Genomic DNA, 14,304 nt, shown 5'->3' on the forward strand with positions numbered 1-14,304 from the left:
CCTGTTTTCATCATCAATCTGAATAACTGACAGAAATAATAGAGATGCAGAGAGGCAAGAAAACGGGATACAATGAGTGTAAATACAACCTGGAGAGGTTGCTGAGGGAAAACATAGGTCCCAGGGGCTCACAAGCCTCCCCCATTTCCTACAGGGACTGCTTACCCACCCTCCCTTCCCCACCACAGTGGTGTTTATTTGCCAGACTGGGTTGGTGCTGTCCTGAACGGCCACTTTGCTTACCGCCTGGGCTAGAGGTCATTATTAGTAATTATATCTCTGTCGAGGAGGGTTCTGGCTGCCTGCCAGTCCCGGTTCCTGCCTTCCTCTGCCCTGCCCTTGGAAATGTCACCATCAGCACAAATACTTCCTTCTCTTGGTGGGGCCAAAGAGGGGGAAACCCTGGAGTGACCCTCATTCAAGGCACTGGAGCGAAGAAGGGAGGGATTTGGGAACAAAGACACTGTGACCAAGGGGCATTCCTGTGCCCTCTGACCCCTCACAGCCTCATGGGACCTTGGGGAGTTACCTCAGGTCTCAGCCATCTGAGGGGACACAGCCAGGGCTCACTCAGAGTTCAGAGAGCATCTTCCCTGGGAATCCACCCACTTCCAAATCTTTCCCCTCACACAGGGAGTTCCTGTTTCTTCTGGGAAACCAACTGGATGAGGAACAAGCGAGGCCCAGACTCCTGCCCCTCAGTTTCCTGGAGGCGCTTCTTTGGGGCCTCTCTCCCCAGCAGCCTGGGCTTGGAGCATGGAGAGGGTGCCACGCAGCCAACCCTTCCTGGAAGCAGCCGCTGAGATGCTCCAAGGAAGTTCCCACTCCATCTCTCTGGGGTGTCTTCTCTTCCTCCCATGTTCAGGGCACCCGAGCAGTCGGCATGGACATCTTCCACTCCTCTCCTCCCTCGCAGAACAATTACCTCAGCTGTCCCCTGACAGAGGGTCTCCGGCTTTCCTAAAAAGGGATCCAGCTTCCCAGGGTCAAACACCTTCCCCCCCAAAGGCCCTGAACTACCCCATCTGTTCTGCTGCTTCTACACCCAGGGCTGGTGGTCGCAGCCTCTGGTGGAGAATCATAAACAGACCCCCCAAGCCCTGAGAATGTTCAGGAGTGGGGAAGGGAGACCCAACCCATAAACAACTGCAAAGCCTGCCTCTGACCACCGATCAATTAGACTCAAGGACACCGTGAGGGCCATGGACTTGGGTGGGGAGACTTGCAGGCCTGAGGCAAATTAAGGTATCTGTTGCTTCCCACCATCTTCCCCATTCCTCACCTGGTATCCAGATGAAATTGGGCTGATCTGGAAACCAAAAGCATCCTTTGGAGGTGGGAGTGAGAGTCCAAAAAGGGAAACACACAAGCAGGGGAGGAGGAACCCCTTCCACTTTGCCAGGTGGGGAAGCAGGATAGCCAGGATCCCCCCTCGCATCATGTCCCCGCTGCTGGCATCCTGGGCTTGGGAACCCCAGCTCCTCCCGCACCTCTGGTAGCAGTGCCTGGAACTCCTCCACTCCCCAGGGCTGCAGGCCATGATCTAGTCCATCCTTTGCTGCCATCTCCTTCCCCACCAACGCCCCCACCCCATCCAGACCAGGAGGGACCTCAGCAGCTTATCTCAGAAAGTCAGAAGGCCACATTTCCCGTGGGAGTGGGGGGATCCAGCTGGGAGACCCTCTGTCCCTCCCACCTCCAGCTGGGTGGGGGGCACTGCTCGATTTGCCCTTGAAAGCCCCCCAACCAACAGGGAGCCAGAGGCCAGGGGCCCTCGAGAAAGAGGGTTCTAGCTTGGTGTCCAGAACTGGGCAAAGGCTTGGCCTTTTTTTTTTAAACAATCACGTTGTCCAGGATCACAGGCCTGAGAAAAAAATGAGTTATAACAACTCTTCCTTCCTCTCCATGCCTTCTAGTTATTTAGCTCCAAGACTTCTTCCTAAGTGGAAACCAGGTTTCTGGCCTCCTCTTCAAATGCCCTCCTCTCCCTTCTCTTCATTTTCCTTTGCCTAACACAAAAGATCTTCGACCCTCCCCACCTCCTTCCACCCTCCCTCTCCTGGGATGTGAACCACAGAGGTGACACCAATACGCAGCTCCGTGGCACGGCAGGGCATCTTCATTGGGAGTGTGAGCGTGGCTCTGGCCCAGGGGGGCCATCATTTCCCTTGGGTTGTGACATATGGACGGATGGACAGATGGACGCGCTGCAGTGGGCAGGAGGGGAGAGCCTGGGGGTCAGGGAGTGAGAGAGGAAGGGAGGCTGCTGTCCCCGCACTTGCAGAACAGACTGAGAACCGGCCTGGGGTGCCGGGAAGGGGGTCCTCAGGGCTCCCCACCCCCCACACATGGACTCAAAGAGGAAACTAGGAGCCCCTCTTCTCTGATCCCTGAAGCCTGAAGTTGCCAGTCATCTTTCTTCAACAACACAGACGAGCACAGGTCTATCTCCTAAACTGCCCCCATAGGCAAAGTCATAATAATCATCTCATTTTTCTTCCTTAACATATCTGAACTTTTTAAGGGGAGGGCTGAAAGGAATCGTGCTGTGTTCAAAGCACAGAGACTAAAATGCACCATGAGTCTAACTCTCCAGGGTGTCATGAAACCATCACTGTGAAGCCCAAACCCTCCCCCAACCTTAAAACCTATTATCTTCCCCAGCTCTGAAGGAGTCTGGCCTCCCTCCCCTCCCCCCCACCCACGGGCTCGCTACCACGGTTCCAGTCAGACTGAGCCGAGCCTGGGGAAGCAGCGGCTCCTGCCTGGGCTTCCTGCCCGGGCTTCCTGCCCGGCCCTGGGGCAGTGACAGGGGCAGGGGAGACTTGGGACCTGCTGGCTCCTGCCTTAGGTGCTATGAGTCAGTGGGGGGTTGAGAAGGAAAGCCAGAATGCAAATCTGCTAGCAGGGGCTTAGTCTCTAGTTCCTCACAGCGTTGCCTGCCCTGGATTTGCTGCAGGCCCCAAAAGCAGTGCCACAAAAATACCTACAGGAAACTGAGGGTTTCAACTTCCGGCGTGGATCCTGCAGCCTCACCTCCTGTCTGGTTGGCTGGAGCCACAACATCGGGGTGAAGCGACACAGAGGCACCCCAGCCATTCCAGGGATTTGAGCTGGGGCAACAGCATCATCATCTCCACTTGGTGCCTCTATACACGACAGGAGCTACCACGGTGCGGGGGCCTTCATGCCGGGCCCCACGCCAGGATCTCGACCAGCATCGCTGGATGGGCCATATCTGCCCACCTCACAGACATGGAAAATGAGGCTCAGAGAGGTTCAGTCATTTGCCCAAGGTCAACCAGCTAGAAAGTAGTGGAGCTCGCCTTTAAACCAAAGTTTTTAAGTGATTGTTCACTGAACTGAATTAGCCCTCTCCAGAAGTTAGCTCTCCGTTCTAGGCTGTGTTGATCTTGTAGAAGGGAATGTCTCAAGTATCTGCATTCCGAAGTCCCCAACCCCAGCATAAATCCCTCACCTCCAACCACAGACCCGTGCGCAGTCGTGGTTTCCTTGTCACAGCCTTGGCCTAGTGGCCCTAACAGTGGTTAGGCAGCCCAGCCTTAAAACGTAAACCCCCTTTGGTCAAAATGGAGATTCCAAGAAGGTGTCTAACATTGGCCAACTCACACAAGAAAGGGGGCATAGAAATCATTTGGAGTCCCTCCCTGACAAGCCCTGCTCTCCGGTGGTTATTTATATAACATGATGCTTTTTAAGCCTCCCAATGTCACTGTGGCACAGGCTGGGCAAATATTATTTTCTCCATTTCACAGGTGGGCAAACTGAGATTCCGAGATTGTTAAGTGACTTGCCCAAGGTCACACAGCTACTCAGTGGCAGAGACAAAACTAAAACCCTGATCATCCATGTGCACCCTATGATTCTGGCTCATTCTCTGGGGCTCAAAGAAAGACCAATTGAAGTTTACCAACACCTTACTTTTTTGCAAAACAGAAGGTGATAAATGTGCCTATGACTTTTGCCTGCTTGTGATACTCTGAAAGCGCCATCCCACAAGCTGGCTTTGCTATCCCCATTTTTCAGATGGGGAAAATGAGGTCTCCAAAGAGGAAGGCGTTGGGCCCATCCTGCAGGGAGTGAAACTGGGAAGGGGCCTCTGAGCCTTCCTAGAGTCCAGCCCAGAGCCCCAGCCAGCCTACCACTGTGGACGATTTACAGCGCCCTCCGTGGTCTGCGAGACTCAATCTCACCCTCACAGTTTCTGTGGCAGCAGGTGTGGCTGGAGACAGAGCAGGCCACCATCTGTGTTGAGGTGGGGAACAGATTTGCACACACCCCAAAGAGGGCGTATCTAGTGTAGGGACACAGTGTTTGGTTTCAGATTTGCTTTTTCAACTTTTTAGCCATTTGTGGCATTTGAGAACATTTTAGTAACTCCTTTTTCTAAAATTAAGTCAAAGTGATTTTCAAAACCAATAATTGGCCTTTGAGGACACCCCACTTGGGGTTTTGTGGGAAGACAGAGAGCCAGAGCAGTCAGGAGAGGAAGTCTGCCCCTCTGGTGTGACCCTCTCAGGGAAATGGACAATGTGATGACACAGCAACTTCTCAAACCCTCCCTGGGCCTCCAGAATCCAAAACGGGTTCACCAACCAGCAGGGGGAAGGAAACATCTTATGAGGAAGATGAAAATCCCATCTGGACAGAGCCCTTTCAATGAGATCGTTATGTATGCGCTTAACTCACTCGAGGCCAAAGGCCCCTGCAGGAAAGTGACCCCATCTCTTGCCACAGGTCACTCTGCAAAGGACTGGGGGAGACCAACACATCTTGGCTCCATGCCAGGCTGCCCTGGGTCCACTGGCCAAGAGCAATTAACCAGGAAGGAAGGCTCTTGCCAAGTCGCGGAGCGAACACTGCAGCCAGGCAGAAGTGGCCCAACCAGCTGAGTCTCCGAGCCTCCAGGGGCTTCTTCAGGAGCCGAAGGACTAAAAATAACGCCAGCCTTTGTTGTAAGCAGCCGGACCACAGAGATAGAGCTGATTTCAGGGAAGCTGAGCATGCGCGAGGGTCCTGCTCACCGAGACCTGCCCTTTGGGCAAATGATTTTTCCAGAAACGTGTCAGTTATTGTGTGCTGCTGCTGTTGCCACTGCTGCGGAGATTCAAAGGCAGTCCAATCCACGCCAGCTCACGGGGCTGACTTCCAACACAGACTTCTGGGAACCTGAGCCTCCCCACCTCTTTCTTCTCGAAATATTTTTTCAAAACAAGAGTCCAGCGCATATTGGGGAGCGTAGGAGACAAGAGCAGCCCTCAAGCTGACAGTTCTGCATCACTGCTACCTCGGTCATAAATAATTATATCACCCCAAATATTTGTTTAGGGAACAATCATCTCTCCCCCATCCTTAAATTTTGAGAGTCAGGTTTCAGTAGACAATGGCAAACGTACACTTCACGGAAGGAAGAAATTACTGGGAAAAGGAATTCGTAGTGTCACATCAATACTGAAGGTTTTCTCAAAGCTGCAGTCTTTTGAACCAACACTCAGATTCTTGACCCGGCAGCCTTCACTCACCTCCCTAGTTCTTGAGTCCCACTAGGGGACTCAGGCAGGTTGGAAGGCAGAGTCTTAGCATCTTCCTCTGCCATAGGCTGTGGCTCATCTCACAGATGCCCCAGCTCTGAGGGTTAAGGAACCACACAGCCTGTTTCCTTGCAAAACCACTCCTGATGGACAACAAATACTGCCTGGCTATGGCAGGGTTCAGAATTATCTTCGCAGTGTTTCCTCCCACCCCTCAGTGCCTCCACTTCCCTCTCCAGCCCCATCAAGAGACCACCGTGGCTGGGGACACCACCGGCTCTCTCTTGGGGGGTCCAGAAAGCAGCTCTTTCTCTTCACAGAGACCAGGGAACAAGGAGGGATTTCAGGGCTCCATTGTCAAGATGGCCTCCAGGTTGTGAGTCTAGAAGTTTCCAGGGAGGCTTGTAATAAGCAACAACTTCTCCACAGCCCTTTGTTCCACTGCTGAGTTCAGAATGAAGATCCTAAGCTGGGAGCAGGGAGGCTGTGCGAAGATTTCTTGGGACACAATAGAAAACACCAAACTATACGTGAATGACTCATGGGTGGTCACAAAATGTCTTCCCTTAAAATGGGAACCAGTGAGAGAGCCACAGTGCTAACGTGAGAGGGGTTCCACAGGGATGGGGCTTAGATTGTTCTTCAAAAGTTCAAGATCTTTCTGGTAGAAACAAGGAAGGGCTGGCTGAAGTACTGAACCTGTGTGTGGGAGGTAAGCAGATACCTTGCCCTCTTGGTTCTACCCCTCTGTGATTACTGATTTTCCTTACAGTTGGTCTGTTTGGAAATATGGGAGTAGGGGCTCGATCTGGTTTGAACTGGGCTCTGATTCAGCCTCTCCAGCAGCAAGTCACATTCTGTGACCTGGGGTCCTAGGCTTGGCAGCCAAAGGCCGAGGCCTTTTCTTTGAGCAGTTCCCAGCATAAGTGGCAGCTCCAGCTTCCTACAAGAAACAACATGGCATTACCAGCAGACACTCTTCCAACCCTCAAGGACCACCCTTGGTCCTAACTTCTTGTAAGCCCTGTTCTCTTTTGACTCTCACAATTTAGAGACCGAGTCTCTGTCCTGAAAATGTGCTAGAGCCTGTAGCTCAACAGGGAGTACGTGCTGCTCAGAAAACAGAAGTGCTGAGAGATGATCAGCTTGACTGTTGTGGAGACCCTCGCTTCTTGATCGGGCCTCTTAACCAGCATCACCAGGCCTGGGCCAGTTCCCCTTGAAGCTCATACCTCCCCACCATCTCAGCCATATGTCTGGGAAACATCTCCTCAGCCCTCAAGTTGAAATTTCAGCTGGTTGAACTGTGCCTCAGTTTCCTCATCTGTAAAATGGTAGCGGTCATACCTACCTTGTAGGGTTGTGATGATTAAATGAGACAAAACATGTAAAGCCCTTGGCACAAGGCCTGCACCATAGTGAGAGCTCAATAAGTGGTGGTAGTAGCTGTTGTTGTTACTGTCAGCCTCATCATTATTACCTTCTGGGGGCTCAGCCACTGGGGGATTTAAACAGTACATGTGATAGCCACGGTCACAGTCATCGCAGAAGAGTAGCTGGTCCTGGTGGAATATAGAGTAGGTGGAGAGGAAAGAGAGAGATTGAATTATTTAGGGCCAACATCTGGCCCCCACCTACTCCTCCAGCCTTATTTCCACAGATCAACCTCCCTGGATGCCCTTTTCCAGGACCCACCTGGAGTCCTCACTGTCCCCTGAATATGTCTTCTGCTTTGCCCACATCTGGAAATTCCCCCTCTGCGTCCCCAACTATACAAATCTTACCCCCACTTTAGGGTTCTGCTCAAATCATTCCTCCTCCAAGAAGCCTTCCTTGACTCTCACCTCACTTCCAAGCCTAAAAGGATTTCCTGTTCTTCTGAACTCCCATAGCCAATTACTGTGCTTCCATAAGGGCAGAAAACTAATTTTATGCCTTTCTATATTCCCCATGATGATTGCCTCATGCATAGAAAGTACTATGTTTGAATGTTTGAAAATTTTAATTGAATTCCTCTGAACTTCTCTTTCCATCTGTGAAATGGGCAACAACCATATTGATAGTAGCATCCATGACATCTCAGAATCTTCTTAGAGTTTCATTATGTGAATGTAGGAAATGCAAGCAATGTGATGCCACCTTTCAGCCCCCAAAAGCCTCCCCAGGGGCTGGAGGCTGGAGCCCAGGTGAGAACAGGACCCTCCAGCGCTGTGGTTAACTTCAAAGGACACAGTGTGTACCTCAGCTCCTGCAGTTCCCTCTGCCTGGAGGCTCTCCCAGTCCCTGACCCTTTCTCTTCTGGACCATTCCCTACCTACCCTTCAAGTCTTCAAACACTTCTCTTCTACAAAGACTTCACTAATCGACCTCAAATGGAAGTTCTCTCTCCCCTCTGACATTTACTTGCATTTTCCTTGATGCTACAAAGCCTGGCACATGGTAGACATCTACACACGTTTCTGTTCTTGAATAGTTCATTGGAAACCTGCCTCTTTTGTCCACTCCTTTATGAATTGTAAGGCCCTTGGGACAGAACCTTGTCTCACTCGTCTCTGCATCTCCTTCAGAACTTCCTTACACATAGAAGTTACTCAGTAAATGTTTGTGATCTGGTCCCCATTCTCCAGGGTCAGCCCTGTTCCATTCAGTGATCTTTGGACCTGCTTGGAAGGCTTATAAGATATTTGCAAAATTAAGTTTTGTATCAAATCTCACCTTGGCTCCCACCAGTGCAGAGATCCTGGAAAAAGTAGATATAGAAGTTGGAAACCCCAGTGAGCAAGCAATAAGGCAGGAGAGATCAGGAAAGACCTTTCTATATCATACCAAGACCTTTCAATGGGGCAATGGGAAGCTTTTGAAGAGTTAGCAACAGAGGAGTAACACGGTCAGACTTGCAATTTAGAAAGATCTCACGAGCTGCTATGTAAAAATTAATACCCGAGTGGAGAGAGGTTGGCTCTAGAGGCTGGAAGACTACTTAGGAGGCAGCTATAGTCATCCAGGCAAGAGATGTTGGGGGCTTAAACTAGGGTTGTGGCATGGGGGAAAGAAAGGGGTCTTGCTCCCATTAAGAGCCATTGATTAGATGTGGAGAGTGATAGGGAAGAAATCAAGGATGTCTCCTGGGTTGTGGCTTGGTCAGCAAGCTAGATGATGCAGCTACCCATTGAGACACAGGTGGAGGAGTAGATCCACGGGAGGCAAAAGGCAACCTCAGCTATAGACACGTTCTATAGATCTATAGATCACATGGTGGGGGAGCTCTGGAGGCAGCTGGAGATCAGGAATGAGACCTGGGCATGAGATATGAATTTGGAAGTTGTTGGTAATAAGATGGCAGTGGAGGTCTTAGGAGAGGAAGCCCAGCATGTGTGAGAACAGATGTTCCTGCATTTGTGCTCTAGGAGGGCTGTCCACTCCTAGAACTACTTGAAATTATATGCACAACTTTGTGTATAGGTACAAGTGTACATTTTTCTGAGGAAAGAGTAAATCCATAGCTTTTATTGAATTTTCTGAAAACTCAAGGACTCAAAAAACGTTGTTGAGAAGAAGGCCAAGAATAGACCCTTGGGGAACACCAACTTTAATGGACAGGCAGAGAAAAACAGAGACTAAGAAGCAGCAGTCAGGGAGGTAGGATGAAAATCAGGTCAGTGTGGTTTACTCCAAAAAAGTTACATCATTATTGTCGGAGCTGAAGTATGTTATACGACAATTTAATTTAGGGATAATACAAGGATAAACAAGTCAGGATGGGGCCAGAAAACAGGGAGAGATTTGTCAGAAACGGTATTACTAATGCTTAAAGACACTGATAACTCCTACTGTAGTGCTGACATGAGAAATACAAGAAGGTAGAACACCCTGGATTGGACTTTCCCAAAGGGAAACCAGACATCTGTGAGTTTAAATGTGTTTTCATGGGTTAATCATTGTCTAGCACCATATTCTCTTCTTTTCCATCTGTTCTTCAGGATAATTGCCTGTCAAAACCACCGAGAACCCCCAGCTCATGTTAACCCCCTTGAAAAACACAATTTAATGACCTCTTACTCCCAAGTATCCAAGAACCAGGATCCGCCTATGGCTACAGTTCCAGTAGAATGGGAATCCCATTCTGAGATGTGCAGGGTAAATCCCTGACTATGTGAGAAGAAACCTGTTGCCCAAGCAGCCTCACTCCTTAATTCCTCCCCCAAGGCTCTGCCAAGTCAATGAACACCTCTGCACTAACACTATTTGAAAAGCCAAAGACCAGAATCAACCCTAATGTCCATCAATAAGGGACTGCTTGAATAAACTAGTGAAGAATTATGCAGGTGTAGAAGGAATGAATACATGGGAATACAAGGAATACATCTATACTTGTTTCCATTTTCCAAGAAAATGCATCCATTTTCTTATGGATTCATATGCACATACATATTCTTACATTTAAACAAAATGGAAAGATAAGCCATAATTTTTTAAATGATCACCTATAAGCAGAGTAAGGAATAGTGTGAAAGAGGTAGGGATAGAAGCTAGATGTCTTTGAATATACTGTTCATTTTATAGATTTGATTCTGGAACCAGTAAATATTTTGCATGGTCATAAAGCAAAATTCACATTGTAATTGTCCCTATAAAACAAAAGAAAAATGAAACCAATGAATCTAATTATGTATTAGTTGATGGCATAACCACACAGAAAGAAGCTATTCTAAGTGACTTTAAAACAAGTAGTTGACTGTACATCCTTAATCGAATATATCTCAAGGACAAAAGTAAGTGCAGATATGCATATATATATTTCTTTTCAGCAATCACATTGTTGGTGGTAATAGTAGAATTGATATTCTGAGACTTTCATGTGTGTTTCCAATGAGTGATTATGTTGGTATTGAGAAGCAAGAATTTTGACATAGCTGAAAGAAAATAGCAATGTAAGATCAAGGAGGTTAAGTAAAAACCCTATAGTCAGTCCTGGGTATGAATTGGCAGTGTCAGTATAAACTCATAGTGCATTTTATCTTTAAAGCAAACAAAAGGTACTTTCTAGCTCTGTCCATTGAAAATTCCCCCAAACAATGACTAACTCAGTAAAAATTAGCAACCCCTAGCACCCATATTATGTTCTCTAAAGACCTTTGCCCACTAAAAGGAACCAGAAGTCCTTGGAGAAATGGCTGATTCTAGGTCTGGGTCATGAAATGTTTAAATATCTTTACATATTGGAAAGCAGGGAAACTATCAAATACTATAGAGGCCATGTGAAAAGGACTCAGGATCCAACCTGACTGTGGTCCCACTGGCCAAAGATGGTACAATTTTAACTGTGATGGACTGAAACAAATCAAGTATGTTTAAATCCTTGAGTTCATAAAGATACTATTAAAAAAACACACACACACACACCTTATCATCTTTGGAAGATGCCAGGGAAACATCCCATTATTTTTTGATTTATTATTTTGAAATAATTTTTATCTTAGAGAAAAGTTGCAAAAATGATACAGAGAGTATCTGTACATACTTTACTCAGCTTCCCCTAATGTTAACATCCTATGTTACCATAGTACAATCATGAGAAGAAGGAAATTACCATTAGTATGATACTATTGAGTGATCCTCAGACCTCATTTGAATTTCACAGTTTTCCCACTTATGTCCCTTTTCCCATGAGCCAATACAGGATCCCACATTGCACTTAGTTGTCATGTTTTCTTAGTGTCCTTGAATCTGGGACAGTGCCTCAGTTTGTCTTTCCTGATCTTGACACTTCTGAAGAGTCCAGGCCAGTGATTTTGTAGAATGTCACTCAATTTGGGTTTGCCTGATCTTTTTTCATGAGAAGATTGAGGGTATGCATTTTTGGCAAAAGTACTACAAAAGAGATGTTATGCCCTTCTCAGTGCATCATATCAAGGGGCGTTGATACCAATATGTCTTATTACTAGTAATGTTACTCTGATCATATAGTTAAGCTAGTGTCTACCAGTTTCTCCACTGTAAAGTTATGATTTTTCCCTTTGTAATATATTAGTAAGTAATCTGATGGGGGAGATACTTTGAGATTATTCAATACTCTATTTCTTACCAAACTTTTGCCCACTAATTTTAGCATCAATTGATGGTTCTTGCTTACAACAACCATAACTATGTTTGCCTATTGGTGATTTCCCTCTTCCCTCTACCTTTATTAATTGGAATCCTGCTCTAAGGAAGAGTTTACCTCTTCCACATTTATTTATTTACTTACGTATTCAAATTTTAAAAAATATCAGTATGGATATATAATCCAATACTATCATTATTTACTTTGTTGCTAAGATTTGGCTGACCATTGGGAGTTCCTTCAAGTTGGCTCCTGTGTCCTTTAAACCTGCCCTATCATTTTTTGAGAACTTCCCTGCTTTCTAGTACCACAGGATACTCCAGGCTCCTCTTGTATTTTCCCCACCCCAGCCCTGGCATCAGCCATTTCTCTAAGGATCCTTGCTTCCTTTTAATGGAGAATGGTATTTAGAAACCAATATCTAGGTGCTGAGTCCTTATTGCTTCTGGGTTGTCATTGCTTCTAGGCCATCTGAGCCAACAGAACTAGGAAATAAATGTATGCATAGGTACACATGCACACAGCTATATTTATCTCTGTATCTATCCAGATGTGTGTATACATATAGCTGCTATTTGTTGTTGTTAGTGCCACTGAGTTGATTCTGACTCCTACATCCTGTGTACAGCAGGGCAGAACCCTGCCCGGTCTTTTTGGACCATCCTCTCACTTTCCAACACCGTATAGACAATGCTCTGCTGCTATTCATAGGGTTTTCATGGCCAATTTTTTCAGAAGTGGGTGGCCAGGTCCTTCTTCCTAGTTTGTCTTAACTGGAAGTTCTGCTGAAACCTGTCCACCATGGGTGACCCTGCTGGTATTTGAAATACCAGGGGCATAGCTTTCAGCATCACAGCAACACACAGCCACCACAGTGTGACAACCGACAGATGGGTAGTGTGGTTCCCGGACAAGGAAATGAACCTGGGCTGCCACGGTGAGAGTGCAGAATCTTAACCACTAGACCACCAGGGCTGGCTACAGATAGTTATAGATATATAATATATACAAACATATATATACACAATATATTGTATTAAAAACCAGAAATTCATACTGATACCCCCTATTCCAACCCAATACCAGAGGGTTCAGTCTAGCCTTCCTCCTTTATTTGAATATTCTTTCTCTGACATTGAGAAACCTGACTCTCATTATTCACAATATACTGATTGCTGAGGCAAAAGGTAAGTGCACAGTAGTTGTATTAGGTATGGCTAAATTTCCCTCTAGAAGAGTTGTACCACTTTGTATTCTCACTGACAATGTATGAGGGTGTCAGTTTCTCCACAGTTTCCTCAATAGAATGTATTGTCAGACTTTTTTGTTTTTTCTAATTTTATAGGTATGAAATGATATCTGTTTTGTTTTAATTTGAATTTCTTTGATTATAATAAGGTTCGAACTTCTTTTTTTTCAAATGTTTAAGGGCCATTTTTATATCTTTTGTGAATTGTCTTTCATGTCTTTTTCCCATTTTCTATGAGGTTTCTGGTCTCTTGTCCCTCAGATTTTAAGAGTTCTTTGTATATTAGGGAAATTAGCCCTTTATCTGTGGTATATGTCACAATGTTTTCTCCCAGTTTGTCAGTTGTCTTTTTATTGTATCATGTTTTTTACTATGCAAATTTTTATGTGGTCAAATTTGTCAATATTTTCTTTTATTGCTTCTGAGTCATAGAAAATCTTTACTTACATTTAGATTAAAGAGGAATTCACCTATGTTTTCTTCTAGTACTAGTATGGTTTTACTTTTTATATTTAGATCCCCAGTCCATTTGGAGATTATTCTTATGTATTATGTGAGATATGGACCTAATTCTATCTTTTTCCAAGTAGTTACCCTATTGTCCCAGCACCATTCATGAAAATGTCAATCTTTGATCCAGTAATTTTAGATGCAACCTTTATCCTAAAATAAATGTCAATATGTAGTTGGGTTGATTTATGGGTTTTCTATTCTATTCCATTGGTCTATTGGTCTATATTGTTTTAATTAAAGAGGCCTCATAGCATGTTTTCACATCTGGTAGGACTAGTCTCCCCTCATAATTTGTTGGTTTTCAGTGTTTTCTTACTTCTTTGTTTTCCATATGAACTTTAGTATTAACTTGTCTAGTTCCATAAAAAAGCTTGTTGGTGTTTTTATTGGGCTTGAATTAAATTTATAAATTAACTTAGGAAATCACATCTTTATAATGCTGAGTCATTCTACCCAAGATCACATGACATCTTTTCATTTGCTCAAATCCACTTCTGTGTCTTTTCAAAAGTGTTTTAAAATTTTCTTCATACAGGTTTTACACATTTACTGTTAAGCTTATCTCTAAGTATTTCTTCTTTGTTGCTATTGTAAATGGGTTTTCTCTACTATTATGTCCTCTAATGGTTATTATTTGTGCATATGAAGGCTATTAATTTTTGTATGGTAATTTGATATCCTGCTGCCTTTAATGTTTGAGTTAACTTTATCATTAATTCTCTAGTGTTTTGTAAATATACTGTTAATAGATATACTATAATAGTTTATGAAATAGAGAGAGTGTTACTACTTTGTTACCATTCTTATACCTCTAGTTGACTTCTCTTGTCTAATTGCATTAGCTAATATCTCTGTAATAATGATGAATAGTAGAAGAAATAGTGGCC

The 14,304-nt window shown here is 45.5% G+C and overlaps 1 protein-coding gene across 1 annotated transcript in view; it reads right to left on the reverse strand.

Annotated features, from left to right (window-relative positions):
• Window positions 1-2,778: 2,778 nt before the first annotated feature.
• DPF3 (double PHD fingers 3) overlaps window positions 2,779-14,304 on the reverse strand; it is a 159,683-nt gene continuing 148,157 nt past the window's right edge. The window contains exons 10-11 of the mRNA XM_058566873.1: window positions 7,033-7,114; window positions 2,779-6,495 (exon numbers count right to left, since the gene is read on the reverse strand). Of these exons, the coding sequence (XP_058422856.1) occupies window positions 6,425-6,495; window positions 7,033-7,114 (153 nt within the window). The 3' untranslated portion in view covers window positions 2,779-6,424. The remainder of the gene's footprint in view (window positions 6,496-7,032; window positions 7,115-14,304) is intronic.

Source organism: Diceros bicornis, chromosome 24 (genome assembly GCF_020826845.1).
Source record: "Diceros bicornis minor isolate mBicDic1 chromosome 24, mDicBic1.mat.cur, whole genome shotgun sequence".
Lineage (NCBI taxonomy): Eukaryota > Metazoa > Chordata > Mammalia > Perissodactyla > Rhinocerotidae > Diceros > Diceros bicornis.